Consider the following 20,097-nt stretch of genomic DNA (forward strand, 5'->3'; position numbering starts at 1 on the left):
AAATGATAGCTGTATGGTTCATTCAAGTTCAGAGATGTTGTGCCATTGAATACCGATTGTGGTTGGGAGGGGTAGCAACAGGGGAAGGGCATGCGTTTTTTGTGCATTATTTGGCCTCCCCTGGAACAGTCAACTTGCCCCTGTTGGAAATCTGATATAGGAGTAGAGGACCCTAGGTCTCGCCTAGCAGGACCTTTCATATATTTCTTTCTCTGTTAAAGGTGTTCATGCCTCCCCCATCCCACCCCAAAGGTGTGATTTCTAAGGGACCAGTTACTCTCCAAGGCTACCATGAGTGAAGGGATGAACACATTCAAGAAAAGTTTTTTTTTAAACACGGTTGGAAAGCCAGGAGGGCAGACAATGTAGGGAACTGGAAAAGCAATGAAATATTGTGAATGTCTTTCAAAGAATTCAGTCTCTGCATTGTAGAATTACAGAAACATTTCTCACTTCAACTCTAAATGATTCCATTTCATTACAGAATAGATGTGGAATTAGATGTGGAATTAGATGTGGAAGGATAGAACCAAGGAGAGTGCTGTGACCCAGGTACCTGGAAGCCATCCTTCTCTCAGCCCGAGTAAGGGGCTGTTCCCAGTGCTCGAACCATGATGGCCATCTGTTCCCTTTCTTGCTCCTTTGGCTGCCTGAGTAGCATTAAACCCCGACTACCCACTGGACATACAGCTGATTTGCTCAATGGCCATAATTCTCACAGACCAGCTTTCCTACTTTACAAGATGTTGTCTGTTTATGATCTACAGGAACAATGCAACCCACAAAAGAACCTGCCAAAAGTGAAGAAGAAAAGGCTAGCATACAGGCCCTCACAGGTCCCAACAACTTCCCTGAAAAGGCTTTGCCATATGTTGTGACCCATCAAACCTAGGAGTGCATTGCCTCCCTAGATGGCCTCAGTGTCCAGGTAGGTTTCCCATTTCTGTTTTGATAAGAACCAGCCCCAGGCATGGCTCTTGTGGCTCTTCTGGAAGCAATATTCTGCCTAGTGCTGTCACACAAACCCATTAAGATGGCAAGACATCAGCTCCTGGTTGATAACGTCAGAGTAAACAGAGGGCAAACCTGGCCTAGGTTCACATTGTACCAGTCATGCATATGCAAAAACAAAAAACAAAAATAAAAAAACCCAGTACTATAGAAAGACTTTCTGTGCTTGATCAGGCAGCTGCCTCATGTTTTTCAGGGCACAAATGTTTCAGATCCACATAAAAACAGACACGTATTTGCTTCAAGCTGATTCTAGTTTTCTTTCATCTTGCCTTTTCTCTTTCTTGCCTGCCCATTTTTAAACATGTGATCCTCCGTTAGCTCCTCAGCCCTATACACTTCTGGGTGTACAAACAGATTATGTCACAGGAATTTAGAAGGTGAATTTGTGGGTCAGGTGCCATGAACACTAAGTTGTGACATCTTCCAAATTAGTGCCTGATATCCTTGCTCCACCTACTGGCAAAAGCATGAATATACAACACTTCATTATAATGAAGATCACAAAGGAGTTACCCTAGGGATGTATTTAGGTTACTGTTCTGGCTTGGCCTGGATAGCTGTACATTTATTGAGAAAATTTATGCCATCCCTATCCAGAGGCTTGTTCAAGGAGGCTTATTCAAGGGTGCTAAAAGAACTTACAGATGTCATCTCTGAACCTCTGTCCATTCTTTTTGACACTTCTTGGAGAACAGGTGAGGTGCCAGATGACTGGAGGTAGGCAAATGTTGTCCCCATCTTCAAGATAGGGGAAAAGGAGGATCCAGGTAATTATCAATCCATCAGCTTGACATCTGTAGCTGGCAAAATTTTGGAACAAATCATCAAACAGTTCTTGACCAGCTGGAACAAAGAGTTGTGATTTCTAAGACTCAACACGGTTTTCACAAGTCATGTCAGACCAACCATATCTCTTTTTTTAGAGAAAGTGACGACCTTGCTAGATTAAGGGAATGCTGGAGACATAGTTTATCTGGATTTCAGTAAAGCTTTTGATAAGGTTCCACATGATATTCTTATTGACAAGCTGGTAAAATGTGGTATGGATCCTAATTCTATCAGGTGGATTGGTAACTGGTTAACAGATTGTACTCGAAGGGTGCTTTAAATGGTTCAGCATCCTCTTGGAGAAGAGCAACAAGTGGAGTGCCCCAGGGATCTGTCCTGGGGCCTGTGTTGTTCAACATATTTATAAATGATTTGGATGAGAGATTAGAGGGGATACTTATTAAATTTGCAGATGATACTAAACTGGGAGGGGTAGCAAACACAACAGAAGACAGAATCAGAATACAGGATGATCTTGATAGGCTCGAGAACTGGTCTAAACTGAATAAAATGAAATTTAATAGGGACAAATGTAAAGTTCTGCATTTAGGTAGGAAAAACCAAATACACCAATATAGGATGGGGGAGACTTGTCTTGGCAGTAGCAGGTGCAAAAAGGATCTAGGAGTTTTAGTAGACCACACACTGATCATGAGACAACAGTGTGACTCGGTGGCTAAAAAGGCAAATGGAATTTGGGGCTGTATCAAATGGAGTACTGTGTCCAGGTCACAGGAGGTGATGGTACCGCTTTACTCTGCTCTGGTTCAGCCTCACTTGGAGTACTGTGTTCAGTTTTGGTCACCACAGTTGAAGAGGGATGTAGACAAGCTGGAGCATCTCCAGAGGAGAACAGCAAAGATGGTGAGAAGTTTGGAGACCAAGACATATGAGGAAAGGCTGGGGGAGCTTGATCTGTTTAGCCTGGAGAGGAGACGACTGAGGGGGGATCTGATAGCCATCTTCAAGTATTTAAAAGGCTGCCATATAGAGGATGGAGCAGAGTTGTTCTCTTTTGCCCTGGAGGAATGGACCGGAACCAATGGGATTAAATTAATTCAAAAGAAATTCCATCTAAACATCCGAAAGAAGTTCCTGACAGAGTTTCTCAGTGTAACAGGCTTCCTCAGAAGCTTGTGGGTTCTCCATCTTTGGAAATTTTTAAACAGAGGCTGGATAGCCTTCTGACGGAGAGGCTGATTCTGTGAAGGTTTAAGGGAGTGGCAGGTTACAGTGGATGGGCAATAGGGTCGTGAGTGTCCTGCATAGTGAAGAGTGGACTAGATCAGTGGTCCCCAACCCCCGGTCCAGGGACCAGGACCGGTCCATGGATCAGTCGATACTCCTCCTCGTCCTCCTCCCCGGTTGCTGCCTCGGGGACTGCCCTGCCACTCTGCCACCGGCTCACCATTGGTGCTCTCCAGCAACCACCATGGCTGGGGCTCCCCCTTGTTGTGGCACTGCACAGCTGCTGCTGGCAGTGCGACCCAGCGGGCAGCGGGAAGTCAGGGGTGCCAGCGGGAAAGTAAGTGGAGCAGGGGCTCAGGTGGCGGCGACGGCAGCAACTTCCCTCGGCAAAAGACTACCCCCCCCCCCGGGCATCAGTAAAATTGTCAAGCGTTAACTGGTCTCCAGTGATAAAAAGGTTGAGGACCACTGGACTAGATGACCCATGAGGTACCTTCCAACTCTATCATTCTATGAGGCTTGTAGTTAAGATAATAAAACAGAGCCATTGACACATGACCAATTAAAAAGAAATCTTTAAAATGCAACCATTTAAAAACAGGCTGACATTATGTAAGAGGTAATCGGGCTGTATTACAATGAAAGGATTCAGAAAGAATAATGAAGAGAAAGAGACAATATATAATACCTACTGTCTGGGGTAGGTATTATCCCATTATGTCATTTCTGTATTGAGAATGTGTCGTGTTAGCACTTATGCTTTGTTTCAGCTTTGTGCCAGATTTTTGCTTGGCTTTATTGTCGGCATCCTAATCCTATTACATTGCTTATTAGATATCCCAACCTATTGGCTGTATTGATTTATGCTGTGTAATCTGCCTGGAGTCTCAAATGAGAAAGGACACAACATAACATAAATGATAAAGCAAGCCAACCCCCAAAAATATGGTAATGCCAGGAAAATGAGATTTACTGAGCTACTGTACATAATCGAAGCACAATTGTGTAAACTGTTCAAGTAGGCACTTAAACTTTTCAGGCGTCTGTGAGAAATGAAGACCCCTAAAGCTTTAATAGGAAAAAAAACCCCATGGCATCAGAAGTCTTAAACTCAGAATCCTCACCTTAACCTTAGAGGTGATTGGATGGGATATGGTAAGGAAAGGGCTTTTGGCACATGCTGAGTAGTATTCCCAAGTTTGAGGGTGCAGAGGAAATGTTCCAACATGTTCATAAGGTGGAAACGCCTAGTGGCATCACCACTGCTAGTTGAAATGAAGCTCCAGGACTGCCAGGTGAGAGAAGAAGTAAATGTTCAAGAATGATGTGCAGCTAAGGTGCAATGTGGCAACACAAAGTAGAAAAGAAGAGAAATGGCCAAACAATAGATGCTATCTGAAATCTCCCAAGAGATTCCCCTTAAGGCTAATACTGTATTTTACATGAATTATGCTCACAGAAACAATCATGTCAGGTTACTTATTATGCAATGGAGCGCACACACACACACACATGCAATCCCTGACATTTGTGTGCATGTGTGGGTAGGGGGGTTAAATTGTTACAGCAGAGCTGGGAAAGAGATGATGCCTTCCCATAACCCAAGAGGCTGTTGTCAGTCAGATCAGGCAGCTTTACTGACAGAAGGATCATTAATCTCAGTCCACAAAAAGCTACTCCAATTGTCTGTCTGCATTTTCTCTTCCCTCCAACCCCCACCCCACCCCCAAATATGTCACATCCATAAGGGTTAGACTGCAGCAAATTGGAGTGGATGTGCCCTTTGCTGAAGAGGAATCATTAGAAAACAGAAACTCATACTAACAGTGAATATGACAAAGCCCAGTAGCCCTCTCATTCACATGCATTTAAATGTGTTGCTGATTATTCAAGCAAACGGCAGCCTTTGGAAAGGGCCAGAAGAGACATTGCAGGGGGGCACAATCACTTGCACCCCACGCATAACCTGGGGCAGGCCTATCAGTGAGAGGAGGCTGAGGGTGGAGCCATTGCCACTTCCCATCTTCCCCTGCCCACTGTCCCATGCGGGAACCACTCAAAAGGACCGCCCTGCAGTTGCATGGACTTTTACCCTACTGTGCAAACAGACAGAAGGCTGATAAGGTATCACTTGAAACTTTAATTTTCTCCATATACAGCAGTAGCGGACTCTGCGCCAACAATGCATCCCCATGCTCTTCGTTGGCTGTTACTGCTCATCTCCCTCCATTTACAGGATGGTTATTCCTTGGGAAATGCCTGGCTTCCCATTTCCTCTCCATTCCTGTCACCTGTGTATTTCAGAGGTGGATTCTTATCTCACTCTTATGCATCCAAGAAGCTGCAGAGAAAGGCCTTCCGTGTGTGCTGCATTAGTTTTATTGTTGAGCAGCTTGTACTGGCTACAAATCCTCACAGTTCATCCATCGTTCAGTTTGGAGGTGGTCCTAAGGCATCCCACTGATGTTCCCTTGTTTTGTTTTTAATAAACGGGAGCCCAATAATGGTGCCAAAGAGGGCTTTTGTGTCTGTAGTCCTGCAGAGGCCCAAGCTTGAGGTCCAAGGCAGGATCGTAAGCCTGCAATGCAATAGACCAATGCATGACTAGGTCCCACCTGCCGGATCCAGCCAGCCTTAAGTTGCCAATAGCGTGCACTGGTGGGAAGATATATTGTGTGGCTTTGGTATATAAGTTGGGGTCGGTTGTAGGTTTCTTCAGTTCACTTCCAGAGTGCCCACCCTGAAACCATGGATTTAACAAGGGCATTTCAGTGAATGCAGCTTCACACACTAAACTGAGCCAGCCTCAAACTGGCTTTTCTAAAGACTGCCAATAAACATATGGGAATCCTGCCCTCTACAGAGCCAACTCCTCACCCTCTGTCCATCAAATGAATGTTATGCATCCTGCAGCCTCCTTATATCCCAGCAGGCAGCTGGCAGTTCTCAGCCCTTTCTGGGCCCCAGGTGCTCACCTCTGACGTCATTCCCCACACAAGGTGCACAGAATGTTAGATCATGCTGTCCTGTAAGGGAAACACACTAAAGTGAAAGGACTCCACTATGACTCACAGCCACCCCCTCCTCAGCTTCCTTTGTTCTCTGTCCTCCGGTGACACATTAACTCCTTGTTCTATCTGAAAGCAGTGCCACCTGAAAAGTTAGTTCTGGTGATCTGTAAGGGAAACAGAGCAGCCATGCTGTGAGAATGTGGAAAACACCAGGGCGACTGTGGGGCACGGTTCCTATCCTGAATGTGATTTCCTTAATGGTTCCCAAAGGCACCATTGCCAGCTGTCCCATTTGCTGTCACACACCTTCCTTCTGTGTTTGTTGTTCTTGCAGGGGGAGGCTGGTAAGCCTGTCACCAGTCATAAACTGAGATTAGAGACCCACAGCCAGTGACGGTTTATGGTTGGCTGGCCTTGGTCTTTGGCCCTAGGAAAGCAAGCCCTTCCCTGCCTTTGGTCTCCTCACCTGCCCTCAGAACTAAGATTACAATGGTCTAAAAGCCCTCCCCAGTCCCCATGCCATTCCACTAAGCAAAGCAAACTGGCTTAAAGCGATAAAGCATTTTCCTTGCAAATAGGTAGGGAGTTTCCTCCACGTGTGTAACAAGGAATGGTTCCTGGTTTTCCAGACACAGCCTCTGGTGAAATTACAATCATTAAAACAAGTAAAGGGAAGCTCATTTTTCTTGCAATATACCATTCAGCTTTTCAACTGGTTAATGCGTTATGTTACAACTCAGCCCAGTTCAAAGGGGACTGTGTAACAGGGCTTCATCAACCTTTGCCACCTAAAATGGCTGGAAATCTCATAGTTATTCTCAAGGCATGCCTGAAAATTAGCTTTCTGTGAATTAATAATAAAGGATTAATAATAATGGATGACTCAGATTTTAAGAGCCCTGTTTTTCCCTTTATTATCTCTGTAGCAGGTGCTAATTAGCAACACAAGTTTTTTAAAGACAGTTCCATAACACTTAGCACAATAGCACTTACATCAGTTTAACTGGGGAGGGGGGATTATTACACACAAGTGGTGACCTGGGGACTGACACAGCATCCACATATAGGGAAGAATGATATCCAAAACTGGAGCACTCTGGAAAGATTTTTTAAAAAATCAGAGATAGCTAGGTAAGTATGATATGCTTTATTGCTGCAATGTAGTAGTTCCCATCTTTGTTGTGGAGCTATAAGGGGGGAAGTGCAGGTTGCACATTTTCCCTTCCATCTCTGCAGTAAATCTGGATAGAAGTTGTTTTTTTAGGTAAACCCTGAGAACTTGTATAATGAGGTGATATGCTATTATAATGCTACAGTGTGACCTATTTGTTTTCAGTTTTTAGAAGGCCTCCCAGTGGAAGAAGTAAATGGCAGTCACAGAGAGCTGAAGCAAGCAAAGTGCAGTACACTGTTGCCACTGCAAATTCCTCTGCATTTGCATGAGCCACCAGCTCCATGGGGAACTGCTCCATGGGGAAGTAGCCTTGGTCCAGGCAAGTATTTGAACACCAAGTTACGCAACATGTTAGGCCATAGGATAACAGGAACAGGCAAGGAACTTGGGCATGATCCTTGCCCCAGCGGCCAGGAACTTGGGTATGATCCTTGATGCTTCCCTTTTGATGGAGGCCCAGGCCACGAATATAGCTCGATCAGCATTTTTCCACATACGCTACTAGCGTAATGTGACCAGACATCCCTACTTTCGAGAGTCGGTCCCGCTAAATCCCCAAATGTCCCTCGTCCCGCTGGTTCCCGTGAAAATCCCGTGACTCGCGGCCAGTCCCAGGCAGCCGCGCCTTCGCGTGCACCGCCCCAGCATATTCTGCGCCTGTGAGGGACGGCAGCCCCAGCCACGTGCAGCGAGGGAGGCGGTGAGGCATCGAGGCTCTTTTCTCCGCGAGGCTTGAGTCGTGTGAGCCGGGGGAGCGTGGTGGGGCTTTCTTTCTCGGCCGCTGGGCCGCCACACCTGCTCTGTGTCCTCCCGGTGAGCCTCCCCTTCCCCTCACCGCCCTCTCTCCCACCGTCCATCACCCTCCCTTCCCAGCCAGCCTCTCCGGCGCTTCACAGAAGGCTTCCCCCAGAGCCGCTGAGGGGGAAGGAGGCGGCGGCAGCAGCGGCGGCTCCCTTCCCTCTGCCCCAAACATACCACGACTCTGCCTCGAGGGGAAGTCCGACCGCGCTCGCCTCAGTCATAGCGGCGCGGTCGAGGAAGACGCCACAGGGGCAAGAGCAGCCTTTCCATACGCCTCAGTCTCCTCGGGGGAACCGCACCCCCGCAGCGCCCCCCAGGTTCCTGGAGCCGCCGCCACCGCCGCCCGAGCAGCGTCCTCGGCCCCAGCTGAGCCGCCCGTGGCCGATCGATCTCGAGAAAGCCGCGCTCCCGCCACCGCCTGGCAGCCTGCCAGTAAGCCCGCACCACAGCTGCCCCCCACCTACAGCCGGCCGGTCCCTTTCCTTCCCCCCCCCCCCCAACCGGCAGGGCGGAGGGGAGGCGGCCAGCCCTGCCTGTGGGGGCGACCGGGCCAGAGAGAGCCGGAAGCGGCGGAGGAGGAAGAGCCCTGCGGCCGGCCTGGCCTGGCCTGGCTGCCGCGCCGAGCAGTCCCGGCCGTCTGCCCAGCACAGACCCTTTCTCTTCCCATGCGGCAGTCTTCTTTCCTTCCTCTCCCTGTCCCAGACTAGACACGGGTTGGGCCCCCCAAAAAGCAGCGCTTCTCATGGGATTGCCGTTTTTGTTGGCCAGAGGTATCGTTCTAGGCCAGGGGGAAGCAGGACTCAGAGAAGCATACTTTTGCAAGGTGAATAACCCATCTGATTCCTCCCCCCCCCCCCCCGCGAGTACTCGGATCTGACAGTCAAGAGCCGTGATTTCAACTCCTTGACTCCTTCCATGAAGGCAGGCAGCTAAATATTTGAACGGGGGGGGGGGGGGGGTCCATATCAAAATGAATGAGTGCTTCCAAGCATCATGCGTTTTTAGATACACGAAGTACCCAGATGTGCTGCAAGTATAAGAAGACAATGTATTTTTCATAATATAAACGTAGCTACAAATTAACTGTACTGAATTTATGAGATGGAAAGATGGAACCTCACCTGAATTGTGACATCTGTCATTTTCTATGTCATTCCTCTTTAAAATCAAATAAGTAAAACTATTACTACTGCACATCAAGGGGAGAAGTAGGCAGGGAAGGCAATGGGGGCTTTCAGGGAGGGGAATCATAGAATCATAGAGTTGGAAGGGGCCATTCAGGTCATCTAGTCCAACCCCCTGCTCAACACAGGATCAGCCCTAAGCATCCTAAAGCATCCAAGAAAAGTGTGTATCCAACCTTTGCTTGAAGACTGCCAGTGAGGGGGCGCTCACCACCTCCTTAGGCAGCCTATTCCACTGCTGAACTACTCTGACTGTGAAAATTTTTTCCTGATACCTAGCCTATATCGTTGTACTTGTAGTTTAAACCAGCGGTCCGCAAGCTTACGCTCGCTGCGGACCGCTGCTCCGGAGTCCGGGGAGAGGGCGGTCCGGGGGCCCACGCACGCGTGGCAGCCCCAGCGCAAACGTGCGTGCGCAGCAGTCTGTGCAGGTGCTGCCGCCATGCCAGCGGCCACGGTTCCCCCTCCCGGCCCCTCCGGGCCGCGAGCAAATCGGCCGCTAAAGCCTCGAGGAGAAGTCTGACTGCTAAAGCAGCCGATTAGCTTGCGGCTCGGCAAGCTTCTCTTCCCTCCCCTCCCGAAGCGAGAAGCTTGCCGGGCCGCGAGCTAATCGGCCGCTTTGGCGGCTGATTTGCTCGCAGCCTGGCGAGCTTCTTGCTTCGGGGGGGGGGAGGGAAGAAGGAGCCGCGGCCCGGCGCCAAGGTGCCGGGCCGCAGCCCGCGGGTTGGGGAGCACTGGTTTAAACCCATTACTGCATGTCCTCTCCTCTGCAACCAACGGAAACAGCATCTTGCCCTCCTCCAAGTGACAATCTTTCAAATACTTAAAGAGGGCTATCATGTCCCCTCTCAACCTCCTTTTCTCCAGGCTGAACATTCCCAAGTCCCTCAACCTATCTTCATAGGGCTTGGTCCCTTTGCCCCAGATCATCTTCGTCGCTCTCCTCTGTACCCTTTCAATTTTATCTACGTCCTTCTTGAAGATGCAGAACTTTACACTTATCTTTATTAAATTGCATCTTGTTCTCATTTGCTCATTTTTCCATTGTGCTCAGATCTCGTTGAACTCTGTCTCTATCTTCCGGAGTATTTGCCAGTCCTCCCAATTTGGTGTCATATGCAAACTTGATGAGTAGTCCTTCTGCCCCTTCATCTAGATCAGGGGTAGTCAAACTGTGGCCCTCCAGATGTCCATGGACTACAATTCCCAGGAGCCCCTGCCAGCAAATGCTGGCTGGGGCTCCTGGGAATTGTAGTCCGTGGACATCTGGAGGGCCACAGTTTGACTACCCCTGATCTAGATCATTAATAAATATCTTTAAAATTACCGGGCCAAGCATCAAGCCCTGAGGTACCCTGCTACTCATCTCCCTCCAGTCTGATGAAACACCATTGACAACAACTCTTTGAGTGCGGTTCTCTAACCTAGCGATCCCCAACCTGTGGGCCGCAGACCACATGTGGTCCGTCGACTAACTGGAGGTGGGCCGCAAAGGACACCTTCTCCCCCCCCCCCCGGCCTTTTATTTCATCCACAAACCGGCAGGTACACACGGGACTATCTCGTTGCAAAGAAACAAGCTCAGGGTTACCATTGATTTGTCATTGTCACGAGTTAAAATTTCCATGGAAATAAAATGTTCCTTATGTTCATTGTTGTGGCGTGTCTGTATCTTATTTTGAAGGGATGTTTAAACATTACCATAGCGACCAGAGTCAGAGAGCGTTAGGGCAGTGGTTGAGAGTAGAGGAGTAAACTACCCCCCCCCCACTGGGCCTCAGTAAAATTGTCAAGCGTTGAGTGGTCCCCGGTGATAAAATGGTTGGGGACCACTGCTCTAACCAATTCCCTATCCACCTAACTATCTGAAAATCCAGATTGCAGTCCTTCAATTTATCCATCAGAACATCATGGGGAACCTTATCAAAGGCTTTACTAAAATCCAAGTAAATGACATCAACCGAATTTCCACGATCCAGCAAACCAGTTAATTGGTAAAAAAGGAAACCAGGTTGGTCTGACAGAACCTGTTGGAGACAAATCCATGCTGACTTCCTTGGATCACCAAATTGTCCTCCAGATGTTTGCAGATCGCTCCCTTTAATATCTGCTTCATTATCTTCCCCACAACAGAGGTCAGACTCACTGGTCTGTAGTTTCCCGGGTCATCCTCCCTCCCTTTTTTGAAGATTGGAATGACATTTGCTCTCTTCCAGTCCTCCGGGACATCTCCAATTCTTAAAGAGGTCCCAAAGATGATGGACAAGGGTTCTGCAAGTTCTCCAGAAAGTTCTTTGAGCATTCTCAGGTGCATTTCATCCGGCCCAGGGGATTTGAACTCATCCAGTGCAGCTGAATGCCTCTCGACAACCTCTCTGTCTATGTCAACCTGCCACCCAGACATTATCCCTTGGCTACTGCCATCTCTAGATGTGCCTAAACCCTTTGACCTGTGGGGAAAAAACAGATGTAAAATAGGCGCTGAACCTTTCTGCTTTCTCTGCATCCTCCGTTATAGTTTGTCCATCTGCACCTAACAGTGGGCCTATTGCCTCCTTTATTTTACGTTTGCTCCTCACTCACATAACTGAAAAATCTTTTCTTGTTACAATGGGCTTCCCTGGCCAATCTTAGCTCACTCTCAGCTTTGGCCTTTCTGATGATTGAACATAGTTTAGGGGCTGTTCAGGCTTCAGTGGTAATTCCAGAACTCCAGGCAAAGCCTGGAGGTTGGCAACCTCTGGTGTCTCCAAGCAATGCAGGCTTGAGGCGTGATTCCAGAACTCCAGGCGATTCCTGGAAGTTGGCAAACCCAGGTTGTATCCCTCTTTCCCAGTCTTAAAATCTGGTCACCTTATACTAGCGTCCTACCTGTCCCTGGAACACCTGGCCACAATGATCCATGCAACAGTCACCTCCAGGCTAGACTTCTGTAATTCGCTCTACATGGGCCTACCCTTGTCCTTGACCCAGAAATTACAGCTGATACAAAATGTGGCTGTGAGGGTCCTCACTAGAACTCCTTGGAGGGCCTATATCCAGCCAATGCTGAGGCAACTGCACTGGTTACCTGTCTGTTTCCGGATCAAGTTTAAGGTTTTGGTTTTGACCTATAAGGCTATATGCAGACTGGGTCCTGCCTATCTGAGGGACTGCTTATCTGCCTATGCCCCCTGTAGGGTGCTTCACTCTGTGGGTATGAATCTCCTGCAGTTGGAAAGGATCTATAGAATCATCTAGTCCAACCCCCTGCAGAATGCTGGAAAGTCACAACTATTTGCCCACCTACAGTGACCCCAGTTTCATGCCCAGATGATGCACACACACCCCTCCCCCCCGAACCAGACTCCCTGACCAGTGTGACCTGGAGGAAATTTGCATCCCAACCTCAGTGTGGTGATCAGCATTTCCTTGGGCATGAAAGAAGGGCCACAAGAGTCCTTCCTGCCACCCACTAACAATCTGCCTAGGGAGCACAATTTCAAGCCAAACATTTCTATAAATGCCCTCCTCCCCACAAACACAACAGATGGCTTTTGTTACTTTTCAAACCTAGCAACTTGTAGTAATTACCATACTGAAGAAAAGGACGGAAGACTAACATATACCTAAAATGTTATCTTTATTTTTGAGACATTTTTTTAAAGGTTTTTTGCCTTATATATACAAAATAATTCTCAACCTGAGTTTTCCTATTAAAGAAATATAAACATCTGTTGTTTTGCCACTAAGCACTGTAGATAGTGGTAAGTCCCCAGGTACTAGGATGGTGAGAATTATAATTTCCAAGCCAGACGCATCAGTAGAGCTGCAAGAATGGTCGCCTCGCTCAGTCAGGTGTCCGAGATATTCATTGGGGGGACACCAGTTTCCTTGTCAGCTTCTCCATCTTCCATTTGCTTCCTTGTTTAGATGATCAGGTAGAACTCCAAGAGGTCGAGTTTGATCCCATTTATCTGATTTTGAACTGAGGCAAAGATTGTTTCATTCCCTACAGTTATGAACTTAGCTTAGCCAGTCTAGGAATTATTGCCTTATCAGTTGTTAATGGTTACTTATATCTGAGCTTTGCACTTCTTCCATGCCACTTGGTTCCACTGTTTGCAGTTTTATTTTCTTATTCTAAAATATATACTACTTCTGTCAAATTAGGATGCACTTCATGTATCAATTGGCTTTTTGCCACAATAAATCTGTTAGTCTTTAAGGTGCCACAAGTCTCATAGAATCATAGAGTTGGAAGGTACCTTCTGGGTCATCTAGTCCAACCCCCTGCACTATGCAGGACTCTCACAACCCTATCGCTCATCCACTGTAACGTGACACCCCCTTGAACCTTCACAGAATCAGCCTCTCCGTCAGATGGCTTTCCAGCCTCTGTTTAAAAATTTCCAAAGATGGAGAACCCACCACCTCCCAAGGATGCCTGTTCCACTGAGAAACTGCTCTAACTGTCAGGAACTTCTTCCGGGTGTTTAGATGGAATTTCTTTTGAATTAATTTCATCCCATTGGTTCTGGTCTGTCCCTCCAGGGCAAGAGAGAACAACTCTGCTCCATCCTCTACGTGGCACCCTCCTTCTTTGTTTTGCTACAACTGCTACCCCCAGGGTTGCCACCTCTGGGTTGGAAAATAGCTATAGATTTGGGGAGGTGGGGGATGGTGGGGAAGGGACCTCAGCAGGGTCCAGAAAGTCCAGAATCCCCTCACATTATGGCAGTCATTTCATCCAGGGGAGAAAAATCAGATATAATAGCAGATCTGTAGGTGCCACGTGGGGGTTGGCAACTCATATGGGATAAATAACGAAAAGGCCCATGAAGCTATATAGCCAGTCAAGGAAGATTAATATATGAGTGAGTGCTCGCTAGCTTCACAGGAATGTTGCTTTCAGAGTTGCTGATATTGGTATACCAAACTAATAATAATGTATTTGAGGATTTCTCTTCTCTAATTTCTTTCTGGTCAGTAGCGGACCTTCCTTTTCAGTTCAATCCTTTCAGCATCAGTTCTGATCTCCATATTTCAAAATAAATCATTGCAGAACTGGAAAAAGTATGAAAGAGGGCAACCAATATGGATTTAAAAAACATTTCTTGTGAGAAAAGAGATAACTGGGGGGAGGGGGTCATGATAGAGGTTTATAAAATTATGAACAGAGTTGAGAGTTGACAGAGACCAATTCCACATGGGTGGAAAAGGCTGGGTCCCGCTCATATGGCCGTGGGGCTAACACTACCATACGACGTTGGTGCCATCCCAACCCCATTGATGGCCTGGCATGCTTTAGGCTCTCCCTTGCCCCATGGGAAGGAAATACGGATATTTCCATGTTCCCCAGTCTGCTGTGAGGGCCAATGGGACCTATCCATATGCAGACCTGTGTGGACGGCATCCTGGCAGGGGCAAAAAAGGCCCCAGTCGGCTTCATGGGCTGACTGGGACTTTCAAAATTTGTAGTATGGTGGGATTGCATTGTTATGCAATCCCACCTTCTTGCAAATAATACCCCCGCCACTGCCCCTCCCACACAGCAGAACAGTTCTGCCTTCGCTGCATTGTAGGAATACAGAAATCCGGGGTGCACAGGGTCTGCCACTGAATACAGTCCCCTGAAAGTGGCAGGGCATGCTGCTCTGCCACAGCACACTGCCAGTGGCCTGGAGTGCCACTACTGGTGTCAAACTGGTAAGGGAGAATATTTTCTCCCTCTCCCCAAATATTAGAACTGGAAGGCATCCAGTGAAGCTGATGGGCAGTAGATTAAGGATGGACAAAAGGGAATGCTTCTTTGCACAGTGAGTGATTAAAAGTTGAAATTTGCTGCCAGAGGATGAAGCAATGGCCAAAGGCATAAATGGGGATTAGACCGTTTCATGGAGGATAGGTCTATCGGGGACTACAGCCATGTTGAGTGAGCGGAACCGCCACCTTCAGAGACAATCAGCCTCTGGATTTTAGTGCTGGGAAGCAATATCTTGGGAGGGCCTTGGCCTCTATGCCCTGTTTTTGGCCCTTCAGAAGCCACTGTGTAAGTCAGAATGCTGGACAAGATGGACCACTGGTCTGATCCAGCAGGGTTCTTCTTACATTACTATCACTTTTTACTTCATTTCCCCCTCCCTTACCCATACAGTCAGATGCAGCAAACTGGGCCTTCTTCCCATACAACGTTTTGCATGAGTTGCTTAAAACTACAAGCAACAGGGATTTGCCATGTAGGTATGCCTGTGTTTTCCCTTTCTGAAACACTCAGTCATTTCTAACAGTGCTTCAGGTTTCCATTTCATTGCCAAAGGGCTAACAACATAGATGAGTGCAGTCAAGTAATTCAAATCCACATCCACAAATATTTATAAAACAAATATAGGCACACACACACACACACACAAACCCAGTGCTAATTGGCAAGCAAAATCCTAGGGCGAGCTGGCAATACAAGGTAGGCATGCCAGCACCCCCAAAATAAGAAGCCAGACAAGCATGAGCTAGTTGCTGAACTGCTATCTTTCTGTGCCTACCAGGAGAGGAGCCATATATAAAGCTGCCTTATAGTGAATCAGACATCCACCTCACTCAGTGTCAACTGCTCAGACTGGCAGCAGGCCTCCAGCATCTCAGACACACAGGGGGCTCTCTCAGCACTTGTTTCCTGAGATCCCTCTAGATAGAGATGCCAGGGGTTGAGTATGGAGCTTCCTGCCCATTCGGCACATGTTGCATAATGCACTTTCAATGCACTTTTGCAGCTGGACTTTCCTGTGAGAAACAGGAAAATCTAAAATGCATTGGAAGTACATTTTCCATTGTGTGGAGAATGGGAAATACACCTCAAGGGGTTTAGTACTGGGCTGAATCTGCACAGAGTTTTTATTCCAATCCCAGGTCAATTCAGTACCTGCTGTCTCCACTAAATACAATTTCCATTTTGATTTTGTCCTATTTAAATTTTCCCTCTGCAACTAGCATGATTGATCCAGAGTGATCCTACCTTTTCTCTGTGATATCCTAGAGTGGATATAACCCTCAATATTTGAAAAATCGGCATCAGAAAGCATGCAGCTGTCTGCTTTCCCCAAAATAACTTGCTGCTGAGCCTCCAAAGTTGTAGAAAAGCCCTGATTGGCCAAGGCTTCAGTTCAAAGGCTTCCTTGTTCCCAGGTTGCAAGCTTGCCTTAAAGGGGAAGCCCTAAATTCTCTCGGCAGAAGCTCCAGGCGCTCTAACTTCTCTGCAGAGATTTGCCTCTTGGTTTTTTTCTTCCTCCTCTGCTGACTCCAATCCTCCCCCCCGCCCCTTCAAGAAAAGAAAGAGGTTCCTACTGCGCTTGGCTCCCCTCTCCCCCCAAGCTCCCCTAACCATGTGCAGAACACTTTTCTGTTTCAATGGGAGGGAAGACCTGAGTTCAAATTGATCTGAATTCAGCAGGATTCACAACGGAATAAACAAAGTAAGTGCAGAATCAGCCCTGGTGCTTCCTAAAATACAGTTTGGCATAACATCCAGTTTGCAGGATGGCATAGTCCTGCTGAACTGAAAAAAGTTGGTGGGACACATGGAGCATACAGACTAGTGCCACTAAATAAGAACGATATCACTTGTAACAAAGCCACAAAGAAAACAAATATATAAAATATTTTCTCACCCAAATAATTGTAACTCCAGGGTTTGTAGTAACAATTGAAAATAAAGCAGTAAATAATCTTATGCAGTATAATTTCCATACATGCAGCATAGAACATTCTATAGTGCAGCATAGCATTTGATATAAATGTCTTGAGATATTGTTGCTTTCCAATGTGGTTAAATATTTTTCTCCAAATGTAATGTATCATTTTATGTTGTCAGATGTCATCTTCCAACAGGTACCAATATCACCTTCTTTGGGGAGTACATTGCCATTCAGTATGTCATCATCTATAAATTATTATTTATCAAATAATATGCTGCAATACACACATTATATGAAAACCAATCATTGATAAGAATGACATTGTGCCATCATTAGATATCAAAGCCTTATGCAGAACCAGTATTTTTACAACAAACCTGGGACTTGCATCTTCTCCATAATGAATTCTGAAATGGCTCTTGATGGCATAGACTAACTGTGGTAATATATATATCTTTACACATGATATTTAGTTCTTATTTAGTGATAGTCCTACTGTACATCATATTGGTCAGGCTGCACCTGAAGTAATGTGTGCAGTTCTGGAGGCCTCATTTCAAAAAGGATGTGGACAGGTTATGCATATCAAATTTTATGCCAATAAAGGAATCTGAATCTGATGTGGACAGGATGGAGTTGGTGCAAAAGAGAGCAATGAAAATTATTGGGGCCTGGAGACCAAATTCTATGAGCAAAGGCTGAGGGACTTGGGAATGTTCACAATCTGGAAAAGAGGAGGTTGAGGGGGGACATTGTTGCTATCTTTAAGTACTTGAAACATTGTCAGAGTTGGACAGAGAGCAGTTCCTGTTGGCAGCAGAACATAGGACTCACAATAATGGGCTTGAATTATGGGTGGAAAGATATCAGCTGGAGGGGGGGGGGATTTACAGAGTAGTTCAGCAGTAGAATCGGCTGCCTAAGGAAGTGGTGAGCTCTCCCTCACTGGCAGTCTTCACACAGTGGCTGGACAGATACTTATCCTGGATGCTTTAGGCTGATCCTGTATCGAGCAGGAGTTAGACTACATGGCCTCTATGGCCCCTTCCAACTCCATGATTCTATACTGAACTAACAAAAAGAAAAGGGAAATTTTAGGTACAAAATTTGAACCTGGATGTAAGAGATCAACATGACAACAACTGGCTTCAGTTCTTTGCTGACTAATTCAGGATTTCTGCCTCCTTTTCTACGCTTTTCTACGCTTTGCACGTGGGCAGCTTTCAGCCATCTCAGTCTTGCCTTACTGGTGGTCGGTCAGTTCTGCCCAGATGGTTTTCTAAATGACTGCGCCCTTTCAGGGCTACACATCTGAACTCATGGGTGGAAGGAGCCACCAGACCTTTGTTAACTGGCTTGGACTTGGACCTCAGATGGTTGACCTGCACTTGTTTCTAGCTCTTTCCTTATGACCCAACTATGCAGGCCTGTGTGCCAACTCTGGTCTGAGGCTGACAAATTATCCTGGAGTACTTTCTCAGTAGCATCTTGTTTGCTTCTTTTCTCTCTCCCACTCCCACCCCCAAGCAACTATGCTTGCATGTTCCCCTTTAAATATTTTCAAACAGCAGCAAATCCTTCCATAAAGTGAACTAATAACAATTCCCTACTGCTTTTATACATAGTAAGTTTATCATGGAAAACACACTCTGGGTGAAAAGGAAGTGGATTTATGATCTCAGTAGTGATAACATCACCTCTATCTTAGCCTGCCAGCTATTTTGATTCTCTTGATCAACCACACATTTCTGAATCTGCAGCTCAAATGGAAGTGTGGGATTTAAGGCATGTATTCTTCCTTGATAGTCATTGGTGATGAGGAGACCAGGTTGGTGGTACTGCTGCAGATACCCCCAATTGGACCAGGTGTGCCAACAGTTGGAGGGGTGGGTGTGGTTGTACTGGCAGGCTGTGTTTGTTGCTGCATCTTCTTCTTGTTCACCTTTCTCTCCTTAGCTCTCCGATTCTGGAACCAGATTTTCACCTGCAAAAACCAAGATGCAGAAGGTGGTAGAGCCAAGGAGGAAGATGAAGGCATAAGAAACAAAACACAACCTTTCATTGCATGTCCCTGCTTGTTGCAAGCAGCTTGTTGCAAGGGGAACTTGCCTAAAAACAGCTTGCAAGTTTATAACCAATTCAAACTGATGCTTGGTCCCTTAGCCAGTGTAGTGAAGCAACTTGTAATCTCTTTCAGCAACAAACCAGTTTGAATGGCATTTCAGCGATATTCAAGGTCTTAACAAATCAGAAGTTTATTTTTTGATGTATAGTCCTACAGTGTGTCTACAGAGGCATGGTTGAAGAGAAGGAGAGCTGGGTTTTTGTACCCTACCTTTGACTACCCCAAGGAGTCTCAAAGTGGCTTACAGTCATTTTGCTTTCCTCTCCCCACAACAGACACCCTGGGAGATAGGTGGAGCTAAGAGAGCTCTGAGAAAACTGACTGGCTCAAGGTCACCCAGCTGGTTGTATATGGAGGAGTGGGAAATCAAACCTGATTCTCCAGATTAGAGGCTGCCACTCTTGCACAAAGCTTTGTGGTGCTGCAGGGCCAAATGGGTCTTTCTTTCTTTCTTTCTTTCTTTCTTTCTTTCTTTCTTTCTTTCTTTCTTTCTTTCTTTCTTTCTTTCTTTCTTTCTTTCTTTCTTTCTTTTTAGGAAGGTGGGATTGCATAGTTAAGCACTGGTGGTGGCCTGAAGTGGCGCCACTGGTGTGGGATTGGCCTCAGAGAATCTTTAAAGGATGCATGCCTAGCCTCTGACCATGATGTCTTTGCAATCTGGTTAGTACTAAGCATGTTCTGACTCTGGATCAGATTGAAAAATGGCACATAAACTCAAAATAATCTTGTTTCTTAGTCAGTAATTCAAGTGCATTCAGATCAAGTAAAGGAAAATGGGCATTATGGGAAACATGATGTCTGAGTATATGTGAGGCCTATGGAAGTCACAGTTATTACAATTCCTGTTTCCCGTATCAGTTTCCCATTTAAAGCCACAGGAGGAGAGTTTGTTACTCTGACCTAATAAAAAAATAGCCAGGTCTTTCTGTAATTCAGACTTCAAAATTTAATTGTTTAATTCGTTGACACAAAATTAGCAGTGATTTATCCTATTTTTTCATGTCTTTGGGGCAGCATACATACTTCTTCCCATCTCCACTTTATCTGCATGACAACAACTATTAGATCTGTTAGGCTGAGAGAGAGTGACTTTCCCAAGGAA

At 46.5% G+C, this 20,097-nt stretch overlaps 1 protein-coding gene across 1 annotated transcript in view; it reads right to left on the reverse strand.

Moving 5' to 3' along the window:
* Positions 1-10,495: 10,495 nt before the first annotated feature.
* CDX1 (caudal type homeobox 1) overlaps positions 10,496-20,097 on the reverse strand; it is a 65,630-nt gene continuing 56,028 nt past the window's right edge. Inside the window, exon 3 of the mRNA XM_077326588.1 lies at positions 10,496-18,854. Coding sequence (XP_077182703.1) covers positions 18,651-18,854 — 204 coding nt within the window. The 3' untranslated portion in view covers positions 10,496-18,650. The remainder of the gene's footprint in view (positions 18,855-20,097) is intronic.

This window comes from Paroedura picta, chromosome 3 (assembly GCF_049243985.1).
Source record: "Paroedura picta isolate Pp20150507F chromosome 3, Ppicta_v3.0, whole genome shotgun sequence".
In the NCBI taxonomy this organism is placed as follows: domain Eukaryota; kingdom Metazoa; phylum Chordata; class Lepidosauria; order Squamata; family Gekkonidae; genus Paroedura; species Paroedura picta.